The sequence below is a fragment of the Mrakia frigida genome, assembly GCF_051309035.1.
Source record: "Mrakia frigida strain ATCC 22029 unplaced genomic scaffold BDY24scaffold_1, whole genome shotgun sequence".
Taxonomy (NCBI): domain Eukaryota; kingdom Fungi; phylum Basidiomycota; class Tremellomycetes; order Cystofilobasidiales; family Mrakiaceae; genus Mrakia; species Mrakia frigida.
The window spans coordinates 734,228-749,803 of record NW_027481280.1 but is presented as its reverse complement, the minus strand read 5'-3'; the positions used below and the strand labels follow the sequence as shown (position 1 = coordinate 749,803).

Below are 15,576 nucleotides of genomic sequence, written 5' to 3'. Positions count from 1 at the left end.
TTTTTTTCGACGGAAGCAGAAATGAACCCTCCTCTTTGAATTCAGGGTGCTGTCGACGTTTCTCTCCCCCCTCGATGTCTGCCTTCCGCTCTTTGCTTCGAACCTCCATCCCCAAAACCCCTACCTTCTCCCCTTCCACCCGTTTCCTTTCTTCATCTAAACCTACAATGGGAGTTACTGTCGAGCTTGTGAGTACCAGCTTTCCATTGTCAGAGCGATCAAAGGCGGGAAGGAAGGCGATGGAAGGAAGGGAGGGGGAAGGAAGGAGAGATGGGGATTTGAGCAGAAGTGTTGCTTGGGTCGCCTCCTCGGGCTCGAAACCACTCTCTATCCGTAGAGCGGGCTCGGGCTTATGCTTGGGAGACAGTTTTCCGTGGATTTGGGGAGGCAGAGCTGCTAAAGAAACGATCGGGGATGAAGAACGATGGAAGACTGACGAAATCCCGCTTCCTTTCCTTCCTCTCCTTCTCCTCCTATAGATTTCCCCGGGAGATGGGGTTCACTTTCCGAAAAAGGGAGACCAAGTTACCATGCACTGTACGTTTCGAGCCATATTTCGTCGTTCTTGGGGCGTTTTAGGGCGAAAATGGAGCTCGTTCGTCGTTTGGACGAGCGTTGAACGAGCTCAGACCCTTGTCCTCGCAGCCCAGCCTTGTATGAACTCGTCTGATTGATCTTTCATTCACCCCTATCATCCCCTATAGACGTTGGAACCCTTCAGAGCACTGGAGCCAAGTTCGAGTGAGTTCTGCGACGTCTTTGAGCCCACCCGCCCTTTTTCGTCTTCAGCCCCCTCCTTCCTTCGAACAACTTCGCTGATCCGCTTCTCCCTTCTTTCCAGCTCTTCCCGAGATCGATCTGACCCCTTCAAGACCGCCATTGTTCGTTCTGGAGCTCCTACGTGTCAAAGGAGAGCCGAAGGAGCCAGCTCGCTGACCTCGTTTCTCTCCCTCGCTCTTCCTCGTCGTTTCTTACAGGGTGTTGGACGAGTCATCAAGGGATGGGATGAGGGAGTTCCCCAGCTTTCCCTTGGACAGAAGGCCAAGCTTATCTGCACCCCTGACTACGCCTGTCAGTTTTTTCTACCGTTCACCTTTCCCTCCCGACTCCCGTCGCTTCCTCCCGCCTCTCCCTCGTTATTTCGTTTGAAACTGACTCTCGCACGTCTTCCCTACCACAGACGGAGCCAACGGTTACCCTCCCATCATCCCCGGAGGATCGACCCTCATCTTCGAGGTCGAGCTGCTCAAGAGTGCGTCGCTTTCTCCCTCCCTCCTGGACGCGTCTCGTTCTCGTCAAATCGAAGCTGACCGTCCTCCCACCTCTCTTTCCACCACAAACAGTCAACTAGATTGTCCCTCAATGCCTCAAGGTTGCAAGACCTTAGTCCAGGAGTCGGTTGTTGATGAATGACGTTTCTCAGATCCAGCCCTCCCTCGCGCGAGTGCCCTTTCCTCTCCCTTCTTCGCAGCGAGTCAACGCATCACATCAACCTCCTGCCCTGCACCCAAACTCCCTTCCTGTTCCTTCCATCTCCGTTACACCACCACCGCTCCATCATCTGCTCGAACGTGAGCGCTCCCTCTCCCTCGACCCCAACTTCAAGATCAAAGAAGTCGAGCGAACCCGTTCCTCGAGAAGTTCCCGGATCCACGAGTTGGACTGAGAGACGAAACGAAGAGAAAACAGGTGTCAGGTCCATCTATGCTTGTCGTCGGTAGTTCGCAGGGAAGCAAAACATAAAAGAAACAAGGGGTCGTCGTCCAAACTCACTCAGCTGTCCATCAAACGCTTCTCCCACAGCGAATCTCCCTCCCACCCTGTTCTCATTCAACGCCATCGCTCCTCCTCTCGTAGCGAGGTACAAACTCTCCTTCCACGATACTCTCAGGTCCTTTGTCTCGTCGTCCGAGGTTGAGCCCTCCTGCTCTCGTCGAGCGAGCTCGTCCTCCTTGACTTGAGAGTCTCGAAGGCGAGCTACGACGACGGCTTGACGCATCTGGACTTGGAGATCGAGTTGGTAGCCTCCTGCGATGTCTGAACCGAGGCCTACAGGGATGTAAGCGTCAAGGCATCTGGGGAAGAGAGGAGATGAGGGAGGACGCGTTCGGTTTAGCGAGGAGAAACGAGGGACGATGAAGGAAAAGAGGAAGGACTTACTCTCGAAGAGGGAAGATTTGAGATGAGAAGTAAGCGTTGGAGAGTGGGCAATGAGCGATGGAAGTTCCGAGCTCGGCGAGGTGGTCGATGGTGGGTTGAGGGAGGAAGGTGCAGTGAGCTTGGGTTGTTGAAGAGTTGAGGAGGCAGCACTGGAGAAAATTGAAGGATGGAGACAGTCAAAGTAAAAAGCGAGGTCAGTTCCAGCTCTACGAGACGCGTCTACCTCGCCGTTTCGACTCGGACTAACCCTCTCGAAAACCTCTACATCTCCCGTCCCTCTCGTCTCCTTCACCCAATCCACCTGATCCCTGGCTTCGCTCATGTGACTCTGCACCCTCACACCCTCCTTCTTCGCCAGCTCCCCCAGTCCCTCCAGCAGCTCGTCGGAGCACGTCGGGACGAATCGAGGAGTGAGAACCGGGTGGACGAGACGACGATGAGGAGGGAGGGAAGAAGTGAGGGATCGCATGGAGTTGATGAAGGAGGAGGCTGAGGCGAGAGAGTCGCTCGGTGTGGGTTCGATGTAGGTAGGAGAGGAGTTTTGATCCATGGAGAGTTTCCCGATATAGGCTCGCAAGCCGAGGGAGAGGAAGGTTGAGGCGAGGATGAGGCTGCAGTCGAAACGGGAGGAAGCAGAAGAGGTGAGCTCGAAGAGATAGTTTGACGAGTTCAAAAGGAGTGAGTCCGTACTTGGTCTTGGGGTTGATAGTTCCGAAGATCAGTCTGCAGCAAAAGAGCGAAGAGGATGAGCTCGACACCTTATCTCTTCTCGCGAGCTCACTTTTCAGCCCTTCTTCCCTCCCTCCTTTCTTCCTTCTCTCTCTCCTTTTCCCGGTATGCACTCACCCAGATCCAGTCCCGCACTCAATCATCCTCCGACCTAGCCTCTCGTACACCAACTTGGCCAAATCTTCATCCCCATCGAGACGTTCTTCAGCCTACAGTGATCGTTGAGAACCAAACAAGAAAAAACGGTGAGCTCAATGAACCTCCTCCCTTTCCTTCTCCCTTCCAGCGAACTGACCCTAAACGCGAACTTCTCCAACCAAACCATCAACGGCAGATCCAGTCCCGTCCCGGCATAAAGGAACTGAGGAGCATGGAGATGAAGATCGGTGAACGTCGGGAGGAGGAACGAGTGTTTTGGAAGCTCGGTGTGCTCGATTTCGTTCCCCTCTGCTGAAGCGAGGAGAGAAGCAGCTTTGGGAGAGGAGAGAGGGCAGAGAGCGGCGATGAAGCCTTGAGCATTGACGGCTGCGAGTGCGAGTCACGGAAGGGGAAGGGAATTTCGGTGAGCTCGTAAGAATCGAAGGAAGGAGAGGGACGGAGACGAACCAAGGAGATGGTCTTCGAGGATCTCGAGTTCTCCTAGGACGGGAGTGGAGACGAAGTTTCCCGAGATGAAGAAGGCGGGGGTGTCGGAGGAGGGGGAGGCCATGCCTTGCTTTCTTCTCAAGCTGCTGCAAAACGGTGTTGGACGTTGAGGGAAAGAAAGAGGAGCGGACGAAGGCTGAGATTCGGCAAGGTCGAACCAAACTCGGCCGTCGCCGCTTGCAAGAAGAAAAATCGCTTTCGTTCAAGTATATAGTAGTCATTATCTAAATCTACTTCGAGGGTGGTGAGTGCGCCAGAGAAGTCGAGATCTGAGGGGAAGAGGAAACCGAAGCAGAGAAAACGCACGAGACGCGTCGAGTCAGTTCCTCTCGAAGCACGCTGGAGCAAAAGAGTGAAGAAGCGTTGAGACTCACGTAGACCTTGTGAGGGAATCCAGGCTGCGATTGAGCATCGGAGAACGTGGAAATGAAGAAGCGAAACGAGTCAGCGATTCGACTTCACATTCGACGCGTCGCCCTCTTCGTCTCGACTCACAATCTCAATCTGAGCGAACAACTGCCCGTCTTCTCCTGCAAAGATGTTCTCTTTCGTATAAATCTTACCGACGTTGACCTTCGCAGCTGCGAGAAGCTTTAATAGCTGAGGAGGATTGAAATGCAGCGTGGCGTCGTTGACGGTGACGGGTTTGGGAGACGGGGCGGTAGGTTTCTGTTTTGGGTTTGGTTTGGGGAGCTTGGTTGCTGTGGTGGGGGGAGGTGCGGCTTTGGAAGAGGGTGCGGGTGTGGGTACAGGTTTAGGTTTTGAAGAGGCGGGAGAGGGAGTAGGCGTAGGGGACGAAGGAGGAGCAGGAGGAGGAGGAGGGAGGGTTTTTTTTGGGATGATCTTGCGACGAGGGAAGTGGGAAGGCGGGCGCGAAAAGATTGAAGTACGAGTCAAAAACGAGGAGAAGTCGAAGCAAAGGAAAGAAGAGGGCTGACTGGTGATGGAGTTGATGGCACTGTCTCCTTCTTGACGACGAGGAAGGAAGGGAGAGCAGTCGCTGCCTTGACTCGAGCTGCTGCTTCGAAGATTCCCTCGAAGGCACTGGCCGAGCTAGCGGAGGAGTCCGAGTCGGAGTATACGAGATTCCGTTCAGCTATCGAGATGGGGAAAGGGAACTCCTTCTGGAGAAATCGAACGAAACGAAACGAAACGCGACGAGTCGTTGGTCAGCAAGGACGCCCTGTTCAATATTAAAGCCGGACAGCTTGAAGGGTGCAGGTATAGACTCACCAGGTCCAAAGCTCTCTTCTGATCAGCAGTCGTATACAGATCCACGAAGACGCCCTTCTCCTCCACGGACGCGACGAGGCCTCTACTTTGGAAGCCGTGCGATTCCAGAGCGGCGAGAACGGAGTAAGGTTGAGGATTGGGGCCAGAATGGACCTGCGCAGAGTGAAGTATGAGAGCATGGAGTTTGGGTGAGCTGCGAGGTCCACCCCGAGGAGAAAGCTGAGACGGAAGAGAGAGACAGGGAGTGGACGAACGAAAACACAAGTCGCAGACTTCTCCTTCCTCTCGCTGAGACGTGGAGGGATAGGTTCTGGCTCATCGAGAATAGATAGCGATCCAGCTTGAGAGCCGGACTGAGAAGGAAGGAAGAGGTTAGCTTGATGCGAGAGCGACGAGAGCACGACGACGACGACGTGAGGCTGAAGGACAGTCGAAAGAGAAGTGAACGAACGAGGGGTTCGACGGGCAAGGCTGAAGCTGGAGGAGCAGGATCAACCTGTTTGGCAGGTACCTGGGGTAAAAAATGGGTGGAGGAAGAAAGGTGAGGTCGGTGAAGGCTCGAAGAAAGAGGCGAAGAAGAGAAAGGGAGGGAGGGAGGACGAACCTTCGCCTTTGGGGCAGCCTAGGAGAGTGAGAAAAGAGAAATTCAGCTCGACCGACTCAAGGAAAGTGCCGTCCTAGTCCCATAAACGAGCACAAACCTTTCCCGGTGAAGGCAAAGGAGTTTCTGGTGTCTGTTTGAGAAAGCGAGAAGCGGCCGAAGAAAGACTGGGACGCTTCCCCTTCACTGCTGCTACGGCAGCGACCGAACGTTGAATTGGACGAGACTGAGAAGGGGGTCGAGAAAAGATGAGACATCAGCTTCCAATGGCTCCAGACTGAAAGCTCGAGGCGAAAGAGGTCAAGGGAGACAGCAGGAGGGGAGAAAGGAAGGAAGGTCGACGAACGAGGTGAGCTCGACTTTCTCCTCCCAGCTGAATCCCTCTCGAAAGCATCGAGATCCCAGTTCGACGAGATGCAGAGACGGCTCCAGCTGATACTATAGCCTTGGTCGACGATGGGAACATGTCGAAAACTGGAGGGGCAGTGAGTGTTAAGGGAAGGAGGGATAAAGTTGAGCTTGACGTTCGACGAGGTCCTCCCGCGCAGACCGACCTCCTGAACCGTCGTCCCCTTCCCTTCTTCTCCTCTCTTACGGCCATCATCTCTTCTCTGAGCCGACATGAGTCGCTCACCACCTCCATCATCCAAAAGACTCAAGCAAACGACAGAAGACTCCCAGCCACCGCCTATAGGTCAGTCCTTAACAGAGCCGAGAGACGAGCCCTTCAAAGGACAGAGCTCACTTCCTCCCTTCCCCTTCCCTTCTCTTGTTTCTCTCAGAGTTCGCTCGTCGTCCGGTTCACAACCCTGTGAGTATCAACAGCGTAAGTTTCAGTGTGCTCTCTCTGATCTGACGCAGATTTTGTCTTTGCTAGTTCGGAAGCGTGGACGTGAGGAACAACCTAAGGGGGAAACACATTGTGAGCTCGAGCTGCACGTCTCCTCGCTTCATCCCTCGTCCTCCTCCTAGCTTATCCAAAGCTTCCTTCTCGTCTTTCCTCATCAGCGTCTATGGGCCAAGTGGGTTCTTCTTCTACCAAACCTGGCTGGGCTGAACGGATCGAAGGGAATCCTCATCCCGCGTCCTGATCTTTCCCTCTCGTCGTCCCCCCCTCTCTCTCTCTCTCAGCCTCTACAAAGTCACCTTCAACGCTCCTCCTCAGATCTTCCACTTCGATATCGAGTTCACTCCTCTCGACAAACCTCTCAAGCCTGGAGTCGGACTTCCTCGTCGTCTATGTTGGATCCTTTGGAACAACCTCGAGCAAGATTCGGATCAGAGGTATCCTGGGTTGAGAGCCGTTCTGCAATCCGTTCGCCCTTTCTCTCTACTCCTGCGACGCTTTAGAACTCGAGCTGATTCCCTTCTTTGTTCTTCACTTCGACAGACCGTGTTTGATAGTCTCAAGAACGCCTACGGACCCCACAAGTTCCCTAGGTCGGGGAGCTCGGACGGCTTCAACTTCGAGGTGGTGCTCAACGAGCCGGGAGTGATTCTGACAGCTGGAGCACGTCCTCGAAGATTCAACATCAGGTGAGCAGCCTGGGGATCTTGATGGAAGCGAATCTCTGATCGTCGAGCTAACCCTCCCTCTCTCTCTTGTCGCGCTCGCTCAGGATCAACCCCGTCGGCTTCGTCAACTTCGACGTTCGTCAAACATGAAACGTCCTCCCCGACGTATGATGGTTCAGGTCGAGCTGACTTTGTTTTCCGCTCCTTTCTTCAACGCAGGCTCTCCTTCGATTTACGGATCCTCAGGGAGCCCACGACGAGGAAGCTGCCAGTGCCAGCGCCGAAGCTTCGAAAGCTATCCAGAGTCTCGACGTTCTTGCTGGACATGACCTGAGAAACGCCTTTCCGATCGTGGGAGGTCAAGGTACGAAGGAAGAAGGGAGGAAGAAATTGAGACGCGACCGTTCGACAAGCTGATCTCGCTTCCTCTTTTCTTCGATCCACAGGTCGCAAGTTCTTCAACATCAACACGGCTTCTGACATCGGACTCGGAGGTCATGTTTTGAGAGGAATCTTCCAGTGAGTTTGAGAGGTTGAGAGTCGCTCACTCGAGAGAGATTCGCTGACGAGTTTTGCGGCGACGCGTCTCTTCTTTCACAGGTCCTTCCGCCCGAGCGTGAAAGGAGTCTACCTCAACGTGGATACTGCATACTGTGAGCTTCACTCGTCTCTGAAACCTCGTGCTTCGGCTACCCGGTTCCCTCCCATCCTCAGCGCTAAACTTTTACCTGACGCTACGTCTTCGTCGCCTCGACAGCTGCCTTCGTGAAACCTGGTCGACTCGACAACGGTTGGTCGAATCTCCTTTTTTCCCCTTCGCATCTCGAATCTAATGCTTCGCTCTTTCACTTTTCAGTCGTCTATAGCTTCCCCAAGAACGAGAGGACTCAGCAGATCGACTGGGAGCTCGCCGGAAAGATCTTGAAGGGAGGTCGAGTCCGACTCACTTACAGAGGAAACCCTACCTTCAAGATCCTCGGCTTTTCAAATCTGTCAGCTAAAGAGACGAAGTTTGAGGTCCGTGTCATCGTATATCCGAATCGTCCCTCTACTATACTGCCTTCGCCCTTCGCTGACCTCCATTCGTTCTTGGACCCTCAGCTCACTCCGAAAACTACACAACCATCTGGTCCAGAAGATCTTCCTCCACCACCGCCTCGAACCTTGTCTGTTCAGCAGTACTACGCCCAAAACGTGAGCTACCTGCTCTCTTCGAAAAGCGAGCTCGACTCGATTCGATTTGACCCGACGCGTCCGAACAGCTGGCTGATCAAATCCCTTCCTCCTTCCCCTTACGAAGCTCAACATGCACATCGACAACCCGAATCTTCCTCTGGTACAGCTTCCAGGAGGTAGTCTCGTTCCTTTGCAGTTCCTCGAGGTGAGTAGGTCGTTCTTCGGTTCGAAGGAGGAGGTTCTGAGCTTTCGCTTGACTGACCCGTCATGTCTTTTCCTCTCGCTCAACCAGCTGCTGCCTGGGACTCAGATTCTTTTCACTCGAATTTTTCCTAGTCAGACGAGAGACATGATCAAGGTACGTCGTCGTATCGTCTTAGGAACGACAGAGTCGAGGAGAGTCGAGGCTGACGAGCAATCCCCTGTCTATCTTGCGCCTTCAAGCTCGCCGGAAAGCCTCCTGCTCAGAGGAAAGCCGAGATCGAACACAACCGAAACATCGCTGGATACGATCAGAGTCATCGAATGAACGGCTGGGGAGTTCAGATCGCTCCTCAGATGGAAAAAGTGGCAGGAAGAGTGAGTTCGAACTTCCTTCATCGTTCACCTACTTTTTACGAGCTGACCACCGGTCCTTCTTTAGGTCCTCGACCCTCCTTCCGTCATCTACCATTCAACGTCTCGACAGCCATCTCCCAAAGTCGCTTCCGGAGCTTGGAACATTACGGCTTCGAAGTGTGAGGGCTGATCTCGCGCTCCCCGTTTTTCTCGAACTCGACTGACTCCCGTTGCTTCTTCATCCCTCGTCCCTCGTCCATCAGTCATCACGCCAAATACTCCACTCGAATCATGGGCTGTTCTCAACATGGCTCCTCGGATACGACAGCTCGACGTCGAGAACTTCGTGCTCGCTTTCGTGAGATGCTGCAAAGAAAAGGGTGAGTTTTGCGTTCTCTGCCTCCTTTGGCCTCGTTCTCCTCGTACTGATCTGACCCGTTCTCGTTTCTTCAGGCATGACCGTACTCAACGACCGCCCTCCCATCCACTCCTCCAACGGCTCTTCCGATCTCCTGACGCTGCTGAAAACGACTGCCGTCCTCGCGTTCAAACAGAATCGGGTGGACCCTCAGATCCTTCTCATCATTGTTCCAGATCGAAACACCTATGATCAGCTGAAGAAGTATGCTGCTTTTGATCTTAAAGATCCTCTGGCGACCCAGTTCGTGATGGGTTCGTCTCGACCTCCCTTCCTCCCCTCCGGCTCTCTCTCCAAGACGAGACTGACTCGACTTGTTGCTCTCGTCTTACCAGCCGAAAAGGTTGTTCAAGATCCCAGGAGGCTCGATCAGTATCTCTCCAATGTCGCTATGAAATTCAACCTGAAGCTACGAGGAGAGAACTGGTGAGTTCAATTTGTTTGGTTTCTCCTTCGACGACGCATCGGTCTGACCCGTCTTCCTTCGCTTCTTCCTCACAGGAACCTTTCTCCTCGTGATCTACCGGGAATCAGCGACACGACCATCTTTATCGGAGCGGACGTGAGCCATGCTGGACCTGGATCGAACGAGCCTTCCGTCGCCGCCGTCGTTGGGAGCACGAACTCGTCTCACTCGACTTACGCTGCTGAGATCAGGACCCAGGATGGTAAGGAACTGTCAAGTTCTTCGCCGACCTCGTCGCTCTTGCTGACTCGTTTCTATCGACTATTTTCGTCACAGCTCGCGTCGAGATGATCCACGACATGTCGGAAATGGTCAAGATTCATCTTCTCAACTACGAGGGAGGTCTTCCCGACAAGATCATCTTCTTCCGAGACGGTCTCAGCGAAGGAGAGCTGGAACGAGCTCTGGATCTCGAGGTTGATTACGTCAAGAGTGCGTCGCGTTTTTTTTCTTTCCCTCTTTCCTTCTTTTCCGAGCTCGATTCGATCTCACTGCTTCATCTCCCCTTCTTCACAATCCAGAGGCTTGCCGCTCCATCTCGGAAGAGCACGGTTTCTACTACAACCCTCCTCTGACCTTCATCGTCTGTGGAAAGAGTCATCGAATCAGGTTCTTCGGTGCTGAGAAAAACGACCTCGATAGGAACGTGAGTTGACCTTCTTCTCCCTCCCCGTTCGCTGGTGTTTTTCGTCTCACAGAGCTGACTTTTCTCCTCGTACTTTTACTCTTCGACCTGCAGGGCAACCTCCCTCCCGGAACGATCGTTTCGAATGCGAGCTCAACTTTCTCCCTTCCTTCGACGTCCCCACGAGACTGACTTGAGATCGTTCGTTTTTCGGAACGCAGCAAATCGTCGCTCCTCTCCTGTGGGACTTCTACCTTCAAAGTCACTCGGGGTTAATCGGGACAGCTCGACCTCTCCATCTCACGGTTCTTTTCGACGAGAACAAGTTCACGGCGGACGACTTACAGCAATGCTGCCACTCCCTGGCTTTCTCGTGAGTATTTTCCACTTCTGTATCTTCTTTTCGATCCTTGCTCATCCCTCTCCGACGTTTCCTTCTACAGTTTCGCCAGAGCGACCAGGCGAGTTCCCTTTCTATTTCCTCTAGCGACGCGTCGCTGAACCTCCTTTCCCTTTCTCTTCGTCTTCTCAGGAGTGTCTCTCTCGTCCCTCCCGCCTACTATGCTCACATCGGTGAGTGCTTTCTCTTCGGTTTCTTACTCTCGATCTCTCGAACTGACTGGCCGTTCCTTCTCAGCTTGCAACAAAGCTCGAACGATCATCCAGCTCGACCCCGCCAGCAACACGGGAGTCTACGATCCTCTTCGAGTAAAGGAAATGGTCAGTGCCCTCTCGTTCAAGTCCCGCTTCGCCTTGCTGATCTTGCCTCGAACCCACAGCTCGAGAGAGGAGGAAAGCTCGCCACCGTCAGTCTCCTCTAGTTCTTTCTCCTTCCCCTTCCTCTTCTGACACTGATGCTCTTCCTCGTTTCTTCCTCTTCTTCAGATGTGGTACATGTGATTCTCGCCGCTCAGCTCTCACCTCAATATCTGCATACCCCGTCTCGTCTCTTTATTTCTTCCGGACGCTCTCTCGTCCCGTCTCCCCTGTTCTCTTTCTAGCTTCCACCCCCATATGTACCACCTCCTCATTTTATCTACACGTTGTTGTCCTATCTAGACGTTCGCCCAGCTTTGCTTCTCGATCAGCCGCTCTCGAAAGTCAAGCTCGTCGACGCGTTCAGTTTCGGGCAATCTCCTTTCCAGCTTCATCTCTTCGATTCAAAACCGCACTGCAGATCGTAAAACGGGTCGAAAGTGACTACCAAACATCATCAAACCCCTTCAACCCCTCTCCCTCATCCCACTTTTCCATATCCACCTCGTCTTGCTCTCTCCTCCCTCCCCTCCCTCCTCCTCCTCCGCCAGTCGACCCCATATCCTTCCCGACATCCCAAGCCCTTTTCTCTCCAGCCTTCGAGTACTTCATCTCCATCACGTCCATCTCCCTCTTCTCCATCTCGGACAGCCAAGTCGGTTTCGTTCCCGAGACGGACGACGAGGCTTTGGATTTGGCGGCCTTCTTCTCCTTGCGTTTTCGACGAGCGGTGGTGGACGAGTCCGAGTCGGAGGAGGAGTGGAACTCGACGGCGATCTTTTGAGCTTTTCGGACGGCTTTGCGAGAGGCTTTTTCGGCGGCTTTCTTCTCGCGCTGGAAGGAGGGGAGTAAAAGAGGAGGAAGGGAGAGGAGGGGAGTCAGTTCGAGGTTGAAGTTCGACGACGCGTCCGAGTCGAGCTCGGAGGCTCTCCCTCGTCTCCGACGACAAGGATGTGTACAGATGAGGAGCGAGAAAGTAAGACTCACCTTCTTGACCCTCCTCTTCTCTTCCTCCTTCTCCTTCATCGCCTCGAGCATCCTCTCCCAGCCATCTCCGACGAGTCCAGTTTTGGGAGGAGGAGCGACGTCCATCGACGGGTCGTAGGATTCCTCGAAGTACTTGTCCATCTTGGACGAGGGCGGTGGCGGAGGAGGTCGAGAGGGGCCTGGTTCGGGTGAGGCGGAGGGTGAAGATCGAGCGGGAGAGGGAGAGGGAGCGGCGGCGAGGTGGGAGGTTCGGAGAGGGTGTGGGTTGGGGTTTGGAGAGGTGATGGTGGGAGGAGGAGATGCTGGTGCGGGAGAAGTGGTAGAGGAAACCTTGGAAGAGGAGCGATGGCTTGATTGATGGTGGTGATCCGGCGAACGAGAACGACGAGAGGAGTGGTGATGTCTTCGAGAGGAGGAGGTTTCTCGTTCTTCGTCTTCCCGCTGTTCGTCCTCCTCACGGCGTCTCCTTCGACGACGACGACGACGTTCCTCCTCGTCCTCGCTATCCTCTTCCCTGTCGCTGCGATCGTCCCTTCGTCTTCGACTCGACGACGACGACTTCCTCCTCTCGTCTCCAGAGTCCTCGTCCCTCTCCTTCTCCCTCCTCCGACTGCTGCTGCTACTCTTTCCGTTTCTATCCCTGCCCCCATCTCGTTCCCTATCCCTATCCTTCCCAGAGGAAGACCTCTTGGAGCTGCTAGATTCCTGCCTGGGCTCCCTCTCCTCGACCTCGTCGTCGTCTCCCCATCCTCTCATCCCCTTCGACTTCGACCCACTCCCACTGCCACTCCTACTCTCTCCACCTCCACCTCCACCACTCCTAGGTGAACCTGAACGTCCTAGAGAACTGTCTCTTGATCCTCGAGCTGCGAGAGCTTGTTGACGAAGGAGAGCTTGGTTGTGGCCGTCGACGGATCGAATCATGGAGGAGAGGAAGCTCGTGTTGGGTTTGACGGTGCTTCCAGGTCGAGGTTGGGAGGTCGAGGAGGATCTGAGAAAAAAGATAAGATTATAGCAGTCAGTAAGGAGTCTTTCAGACGCGATAAGGGAGTGTGGGAGGGTTGGATGGGAGAGAAAGAGAAGGAAAGAAGGAAGGAAGCGAGCTCGACGAAACGTGGACGCCCTCAGCTTCAAAGATCGGACCCATCGTCTTCCTGTGGTACTCGCTCATCCTAGCCAGCGCAGGTGATAGAGCCCTAGACGAAGAGAATGGTATCGGTGCGAAAACGGGTTCGGTAGACCTTTTTTGAGAAGGAGTGGCGAGAAGAGAAAGCGATGGTGAACGAAGCTCCTTCCTCCTCCCTCCTCCCTCCCCCTCCCTGTGAGTCGGGAAGCAAACAGCAGAATGACTCACGGTCTAGGACCATACACGCCCAGTCCGAATTCCTTCCAGATTTTCTCCTTCTTTGTTGCTTCGTCTGCTATAAGTTTGGCGATTTCGTCGTCCGAAGCTCCCAAAGGGAGGGAGGAGGCTCCGAACGAGGCTCGTTGAAGCGTCGAGATCAACGAAGCTGACGAGGAGCTCGTGGATTTCTTTTTGGACGAGGAGGAGGAGGAAGAAGACATGCTCCGAGCAGTCGAGAAAGAGTGGGGAAGAAGAAGGTGGGATCCGAGAGGTTGTTGGCGTTGGGGAGGTCGAGAGCGTCTCTGAAACTCGCGCGAGCTCAACCCTTCCTTCTCCTCCTTCCCCCACCCTCTCTCGTCCCAAAACCCTACTCCATGGCTCGATTGCTTACGGAAGTTCTTGAACGGGTCATCTACTTCTACTTTCGCCGAGACGAACTCCTTCACCTTCCCGAGAACAACTTCGTTCTCGTCACTCCTTCTCGAGGCTCAACCTCCCTCCTCCTCGTCTCGAAAGGGTTCCGCCAACTCGTCCTCCCTTCATTCTACAACTCCTTCAGCATCACCGAGCAGCTTCACTGGGAGGTCTTATTCAAGGAGGGATCTAGAATCATGGACGGAGAAGGGGAGGAAGCAAAGCTGAGAAGGAGTTGGGTTCGTGAGCTCAGGATCGATCTCGACCTAGGCGGACTCGAACGGTTCCCTCTTCCCCCCTCTCAACACCCGTAACGGTTTCGGGGACATTACGAACAGCATCATCAGCCTGGGTCCTACCCATCGCCACTACTTCCCAAGTCTGGATCGAATTCACTGTTCTCGACGACGACGACCTCCTCCCCGACCGAAGAAACCATCGTACCTACCCCCCGGATCTCCTCCTCGAGATCTCTACCCGAAGACTCAAGCATCACAACAACGCTCTTATCGACCAATCCTTGTGGGTCCCTCTGGACAGAGGTCCCCCCGACGAGGAATACCACTACATCATGTCGGACCTGTCCAAGAGCCACTTCCCAGCGAGAAGCCCATCTCAAAGCAGAGACTATCCATTTTCGAGAAAAGACGGGAGTTTTATGCATCAATACTGTGCGAAGAAGTAGAACGAAAAGATGATCAGTCGTGAGGCAGCAGATCGAAAAGCCTTGGGAAGAAAGGTCGACGCGACTCACAGGTATCTCGAGAGCGACAACAGCCTTCTTCGCCAACCTGAGAGGTGAGACGACGTAGAGTAGTCAGCCTACGTTCTACCGTGCGCTCGAACGATGCAGAAAACTCAACTGGTGCTTCACATCCTTCCACAGCGCTCCCTCCGCTTCTCCCATCTCGACTCCCCCGACGCGGATCGACCCAAACTGCATCAAGTTGTGAGCAGGTCCCTCCGTCCTCACCTTCACGTACTCCACCGAAGGAGAGGGTTTCTGCTTTGCTCTCCACTCGTCCAGAACGCTCACGAACGAGACGAACGTCCCGTTCTCCAACGACTCGTTCCTCTCCGCTAAGGTCCTCCTCCCAGGCGCGTTCTTGAGCTCCTCGTACGCGACTTGGAGCAAAGGATGGAAGACCTGCGTCAGCCAGTCGAGAGTAGGTTGGAGTCCGAATTCGATTTGGACGGCGGCGACGTAGGACTCAAAGATTTGCGCTCTGAGGAGGGCGTTGGAGGTGAGGTGGGATTGGGACGGGTGGATTCTGAGTTGGGTGTGAAGGGAGTAGGAGCGAGAAATTTGGGAGAGGGTGGAGTTGGAGACGAGGGAAGATCGAAGAGCCTGGGAAGAGGAGGCAAAGAGACACAGAAGAGCGGTCAGAACGAAGGACAGAAGAGAGAAAGGGGACGACGAGCGCGAGGATTACCGTCGAAGCTCCTACTGTCAGAAGAGGGTAGGTGCTGGTGATGAGAAACGTTGCTGCCAGAGCGATGATCTGATCTCCGATGAACTCGAACCTCTCGTAGTCTTGATTTGGGTTCTGAGATGATTCCTCGAAGTCGACGTGTTGCTTCGAGAAGTACGAGGTGTGCTGCAAAAGAGAAAGGGGCAGGGGTCAGACCTACAAAGACGGATGGAGGCCTTACATAATGCTCAGACCGAGGTCCCAGACGTGTAGAGTTGAGAAAAACTGCTCACAGTGAAGGCTGTGTCTCGGAGATCCTGTCGCTTGACTTGAGGGAGGGGAGGAAGGGAGGTCGAGCTCAACTCTCGAAGGAAGCTATTGTATCGCTCGGAAGCAGCGAGATGAAGAGCCATGGCAAGGAGACGAGGTGGAAAATGGTTGATACGGTGGTTTTGCTGGTGATTTCGGATCCGAGTGAAAACTGGAGAAGAGGGGCTGGTGGTCAGGAGGAAGAAGGAAGCCAAATCTCAAGTGAT

General features: G+C 54.1%; 6 protein-coding genes across 6 annotated transcripts; 2 read left to right on the top strand and 4 right to left on the bottom strand.

The window, feature by feature from the left end:
• Positions 1-62: 62 nt before the first annotated feature.
• Positions 63-1,424, top strand: BDY24DRAFT_373853 (FKBP-type peptidyl-prolyl cis-trans isomerase). The gene is made up of 7 exons (XM_076638338.1): positions 63-188; positions 480-537; positions 705-741; positions 842-881; positions 978-1,071; positions 1,181-1,252; positions 1,344-1,424. Exons 1-7 carry the CDS (start codon positions 75-77, stop codon positions 1,349-1,351), a joined length of 423 nt encoding a protein of 140 aa, XP_076501201.1. The 5' UTR covers positions 63-74; the 3' UTR covers positions 1,352-1,424.
• On the bottom strand, positions 1,403-3,642 carry BDY24DRAFT_373850 (uncharacterized protein). Its single transcript, XM_076638337.1, has 8 exons — positions 3,496-3,642; positions 3,185-3,414; positions 3,007-3,098; positions 2,851-2,883; positions 2,408-2,771; positions 2,161-2,309; positions 1,774-2,075; positions 1,403-1,662 (listed from the first exon to the last, which is right to left on the bottom strand). The coding sequence occupies exons 1-8, from the start codon at positions 3,596-3,598 to the stop codon at positions 1,484-1,486; spliced, it is 1,452 nt and encodes a 483-aa protein (XP_076501200.1). The 5' UTR covers positions 3,599-3,642; the 3' UTR covers positions 1,403-1,483.
• An 86-nt stretch (positions 3,643-3,728) lies between these two features.
• On the bottom strand, positions 3,729-5,853 carry BDY24DRAFT_373845 (uncharacterized protein). The gene is made up of 10 exons (XM_076638336.1): positions 5,715-5,853; positions 5,469-5,594; positions 5,372-5,389; positions 5,219-5,278; positions 5,022-5,120; positions 4,768-4,920; positions 4,473-4,658; positions 4,030-4,377; positions 3,909-3,932; positions 3,729-3,803 (listed from the first exon to the last, which is right to left on the bottom strand). Exons 1-10 carry the CDS (start codon positions 5,832-5,834, stop codon positions 3,765-3,767), a joined length of 1,173 nt encoding a protein of 390 aa, XP_076501199.1. The 5' UTR covers positions 5,835-5,853; the 3' UTR covers positions 3,729-3,764.
• Positions 5,854-5,969: 116 nt separating this feature from the next.
• BDY24DRAFT_373840 (Piwi domain-containing protein) lies at positions 5,970-11,494 on the top strand. Its single transcript, XM_076638335.1, has 30 exons — positions 5,970-6,062; positions 6,151-6,179; positions 6,246-6,290; positions 6,377-6,390; positions 6,500-6,683; positions 6,759-6,904; positions 6,988-7,018; positions 7,103-7,247; positions 7,330-7,402; positions 7,484-7,536; positions 7,641-7,673; positions 7,740-7,900; positions 7,985-8,077; positions 8,184-8,264; positions 8,352-8,417; positions 8,504-8,638; positions 8,703-8,796; positions 8,881-8,997; positions 9,071-9,289; positions 9,371-9,461; positions 9,537-9,703; positions 9,778-9,933; positions 10,023-10,147; positions 10,241-10,273; positions 10,348-10,499; positions 10,570-10,587; positions 10,659-10,699; positions 10,764-10,846; positions 10,906-10,932; positions 11,012-11,494. The coding sequence occupies exons 1-30, from the start codon at positions 5,990-5,992 to the stop codon at positions 11,024-11,026; spliced, it is 2,700 nt and encodes an 899-aa protein (XP_076501198.1). The 5' UTR covers positions 5,970-5,989; the 3' UTR covers positions 11,027-11,494.
• On the bottom strand, positions 11,137-13,855 carry BDY24DRAFT_8281 (uncharacterized protein). The gene is made up of 3 exons (XM_076645173.1): positions 13,224-13,855; positions 11,870-12,860; positions 11,137-11,716 (listed from the first exon to the last, which is right to left on the bottom strand). The coding sequence occupies exons 1-3, from the start codon at positions 13,433-13,435 to the stop codon at positions 11,327-11,329; spliced, it is 1,593 nt and encodes a 530-aa protein (XP_076501197.1). The 5' UTR covers positions 13,436-13,855; the 3' UTR covers positions 11,137-11,326.
• A 388-nt stretch (positions 13,856-14,243) lies between these two features.
• Positions 14,244-15,540, bottom strand: BDY24DRAFT_373833 (ribonuclease III domain-containing protein). Its single transcript, XM_076638334.1, has 5 exons — positions 15,334-15,540; positions 15,062-15,226; positions 14,492-14,976; positions 14,383-14,419; positions 14,244-14,297 (listed from the first exon to the last, which is right to left on the bottom strand). The coding sequence occupies exons 1-5, from the start codon at positions 15,451-15,453 to the stop codon at positions 14,292-14,294; spliced, it is 813 nt and encodes a 270-aa protein (XP_076501196.1). The 5' UTR covers positions 15,454-15,540; the 3' UTR covers positions 14,244-14,291.
• Positions 15,541-15,576: the final 36 nt, after the last annotated feature.

What these genes read in the sequence shown, in the direction of transcription:
- BDY24DRAFT_373853 (XM_076638338.1), top strand. Translation starts at nt 75, where the DNA reads ATGTCTGCCTTCCGCTCTTTGCTTCGAACCTCCATCCCCAAAACCCCT. An exon ending in TGGGAGTTACTGTCGAGCTT is followed by an intron (nt 189 to 479) that starts GTGAGTACCAGC and finishes CTCCTCCTATAG; the next exon opens with ATTTCCCCGGGAGATGGGGT. An exon ending in AGCACTGGAGCCAAGTTCGA is followed by an intron (nt 742 to 841) that starts GTGAGTTCTGCG and finishes CCTTCTTTCCAG; the next exon opens with CTCTTCCCGAGATCGATCTG.
- BDY24DRAFT_373850 (XM_076638337.1), bottom strand. Translation starts at nt 3,598, where the DNA reads ATGGCCTCCCCCTCCTCCGACACCCCCGCCTTCTTCATCTCGGGAAAC. An exon ending in ATGTAGAGGTTTTCGAGAGG is followed by an intron (nt 2,310 to 2,407) that starts GTTAGTCCGAGT and finishes AATTTTCTCCAG; the next exon opens with TGCTGCCTCCTCAACTCTTC. An exon ending in AGCGTTTGATGGACAGCTGA is followed by an intron (nt 1,663 to 1,773) that starts GTGAGTTTGGAC and finishes TTCGTCTCTCAG; the next exon opens with TCCAACTCGTGGATCCGGGA.
- BDY24DRAFT_373845 (XM_076638336.1), bottom strand. Translation starts at nt 5,834, where the DNA reads ATGTTCCCATCGTCGACCAAGGCTATAGTATCAGCTGGAGCCGTCTCT. An exon ending in AGTCTGCGACTTGTGTTTTC is followed by an intron (nt 4,921 to 5,021) that starts GTTCGTCCACTC and finishes CACTCTGCGCAG; the next exon opens with GTCCATTCTGGCCCCAATCC. An exon ending in AGAAGAGAGCTTTGGACCTG is followed by an intron (nt 4,659 to 4,767) that starts GTGAGTCTATAC and finishes CGATTTCTCCAG; the next exon opens with AAGGAGTTCCCTTTCCCCAT.
- BDY24DRAFT_373840 (XM_076638335.1), top strand. Translation starts at nt 5,990, where the DNA reads ATGAGTCGCTCACCACCTCCATCATCCAAAAGACTCAAGCAAACGACA. An exon ending in CAACGTGGATACTGCATACT is followed by an intron (nt 7,537 to 7,640) that starts GTGAGCTTCACT and finishes TCGCCTCGACAG; the next exon opens with CTGCCTTCGTGAAACCTGGT. An exon ending in GGCGACCCAGTTCGTGATGG is followed by an intron (nt 9,290 to 9,370) that starts GTTCGTCTCGAC and finishes TCGTCTTACCAG; the next exon opens with CCGAAAAGGTTGTTCAAGAT.
- BDY24DRAFT_8281 (XM_076645173.1), bottom strand. Translation starts at nt 13,435, where the DNA reads ATGTCTTCTTCCTCCTCCTCCTCGTCCAAAAAGAAATCCACGAGCTCC. An exon ending in GGCGTGTATGGTCCTAGACC is followed by an intron (nt 12,861 to 13,223) that starts GTGAGTCATTCT and finishes CTTTTTTCTCAG; the next exon opens with ATCCTCCTCGACCTCCCAAC. An exon ending in AGAAGAGGAGGGTCAAGAAG is followed by an intron (nt 11,717 to 11,869) that starts GTGAGTCTTACT and finishes CCCTCCTTCCAG; the next exon opens with CGCGAGAAGAAAGCCGCCGA.
- BDY24DRAFT_373833 (XM_076638334.1), bottom strand. Translation starts at nt 15,453, where the DNA reads ATGGCTCTTCATCTCGCTGCTTCCGAGCGATACAATAGCTTCCTTCGA. An exon ending in TCCGAGACACAGCCTTCACT is followed by an intron (nt 15,227 to 15,333) that starts GTGAGCAGTTTT and finishes TCTCTTTTGCAG; the next exon opens with CACACCTCGTACTTCTCGAA. An exon ending in TGGAAGGATGTGAAGCACCA is followed by an intron (nt 14,420 to 14,491) that starts GTTGAGTTTTCT and finishes CTCACCTCTCAG; the next exon opens with GTTGGCGAAGAAGGCTGTTG.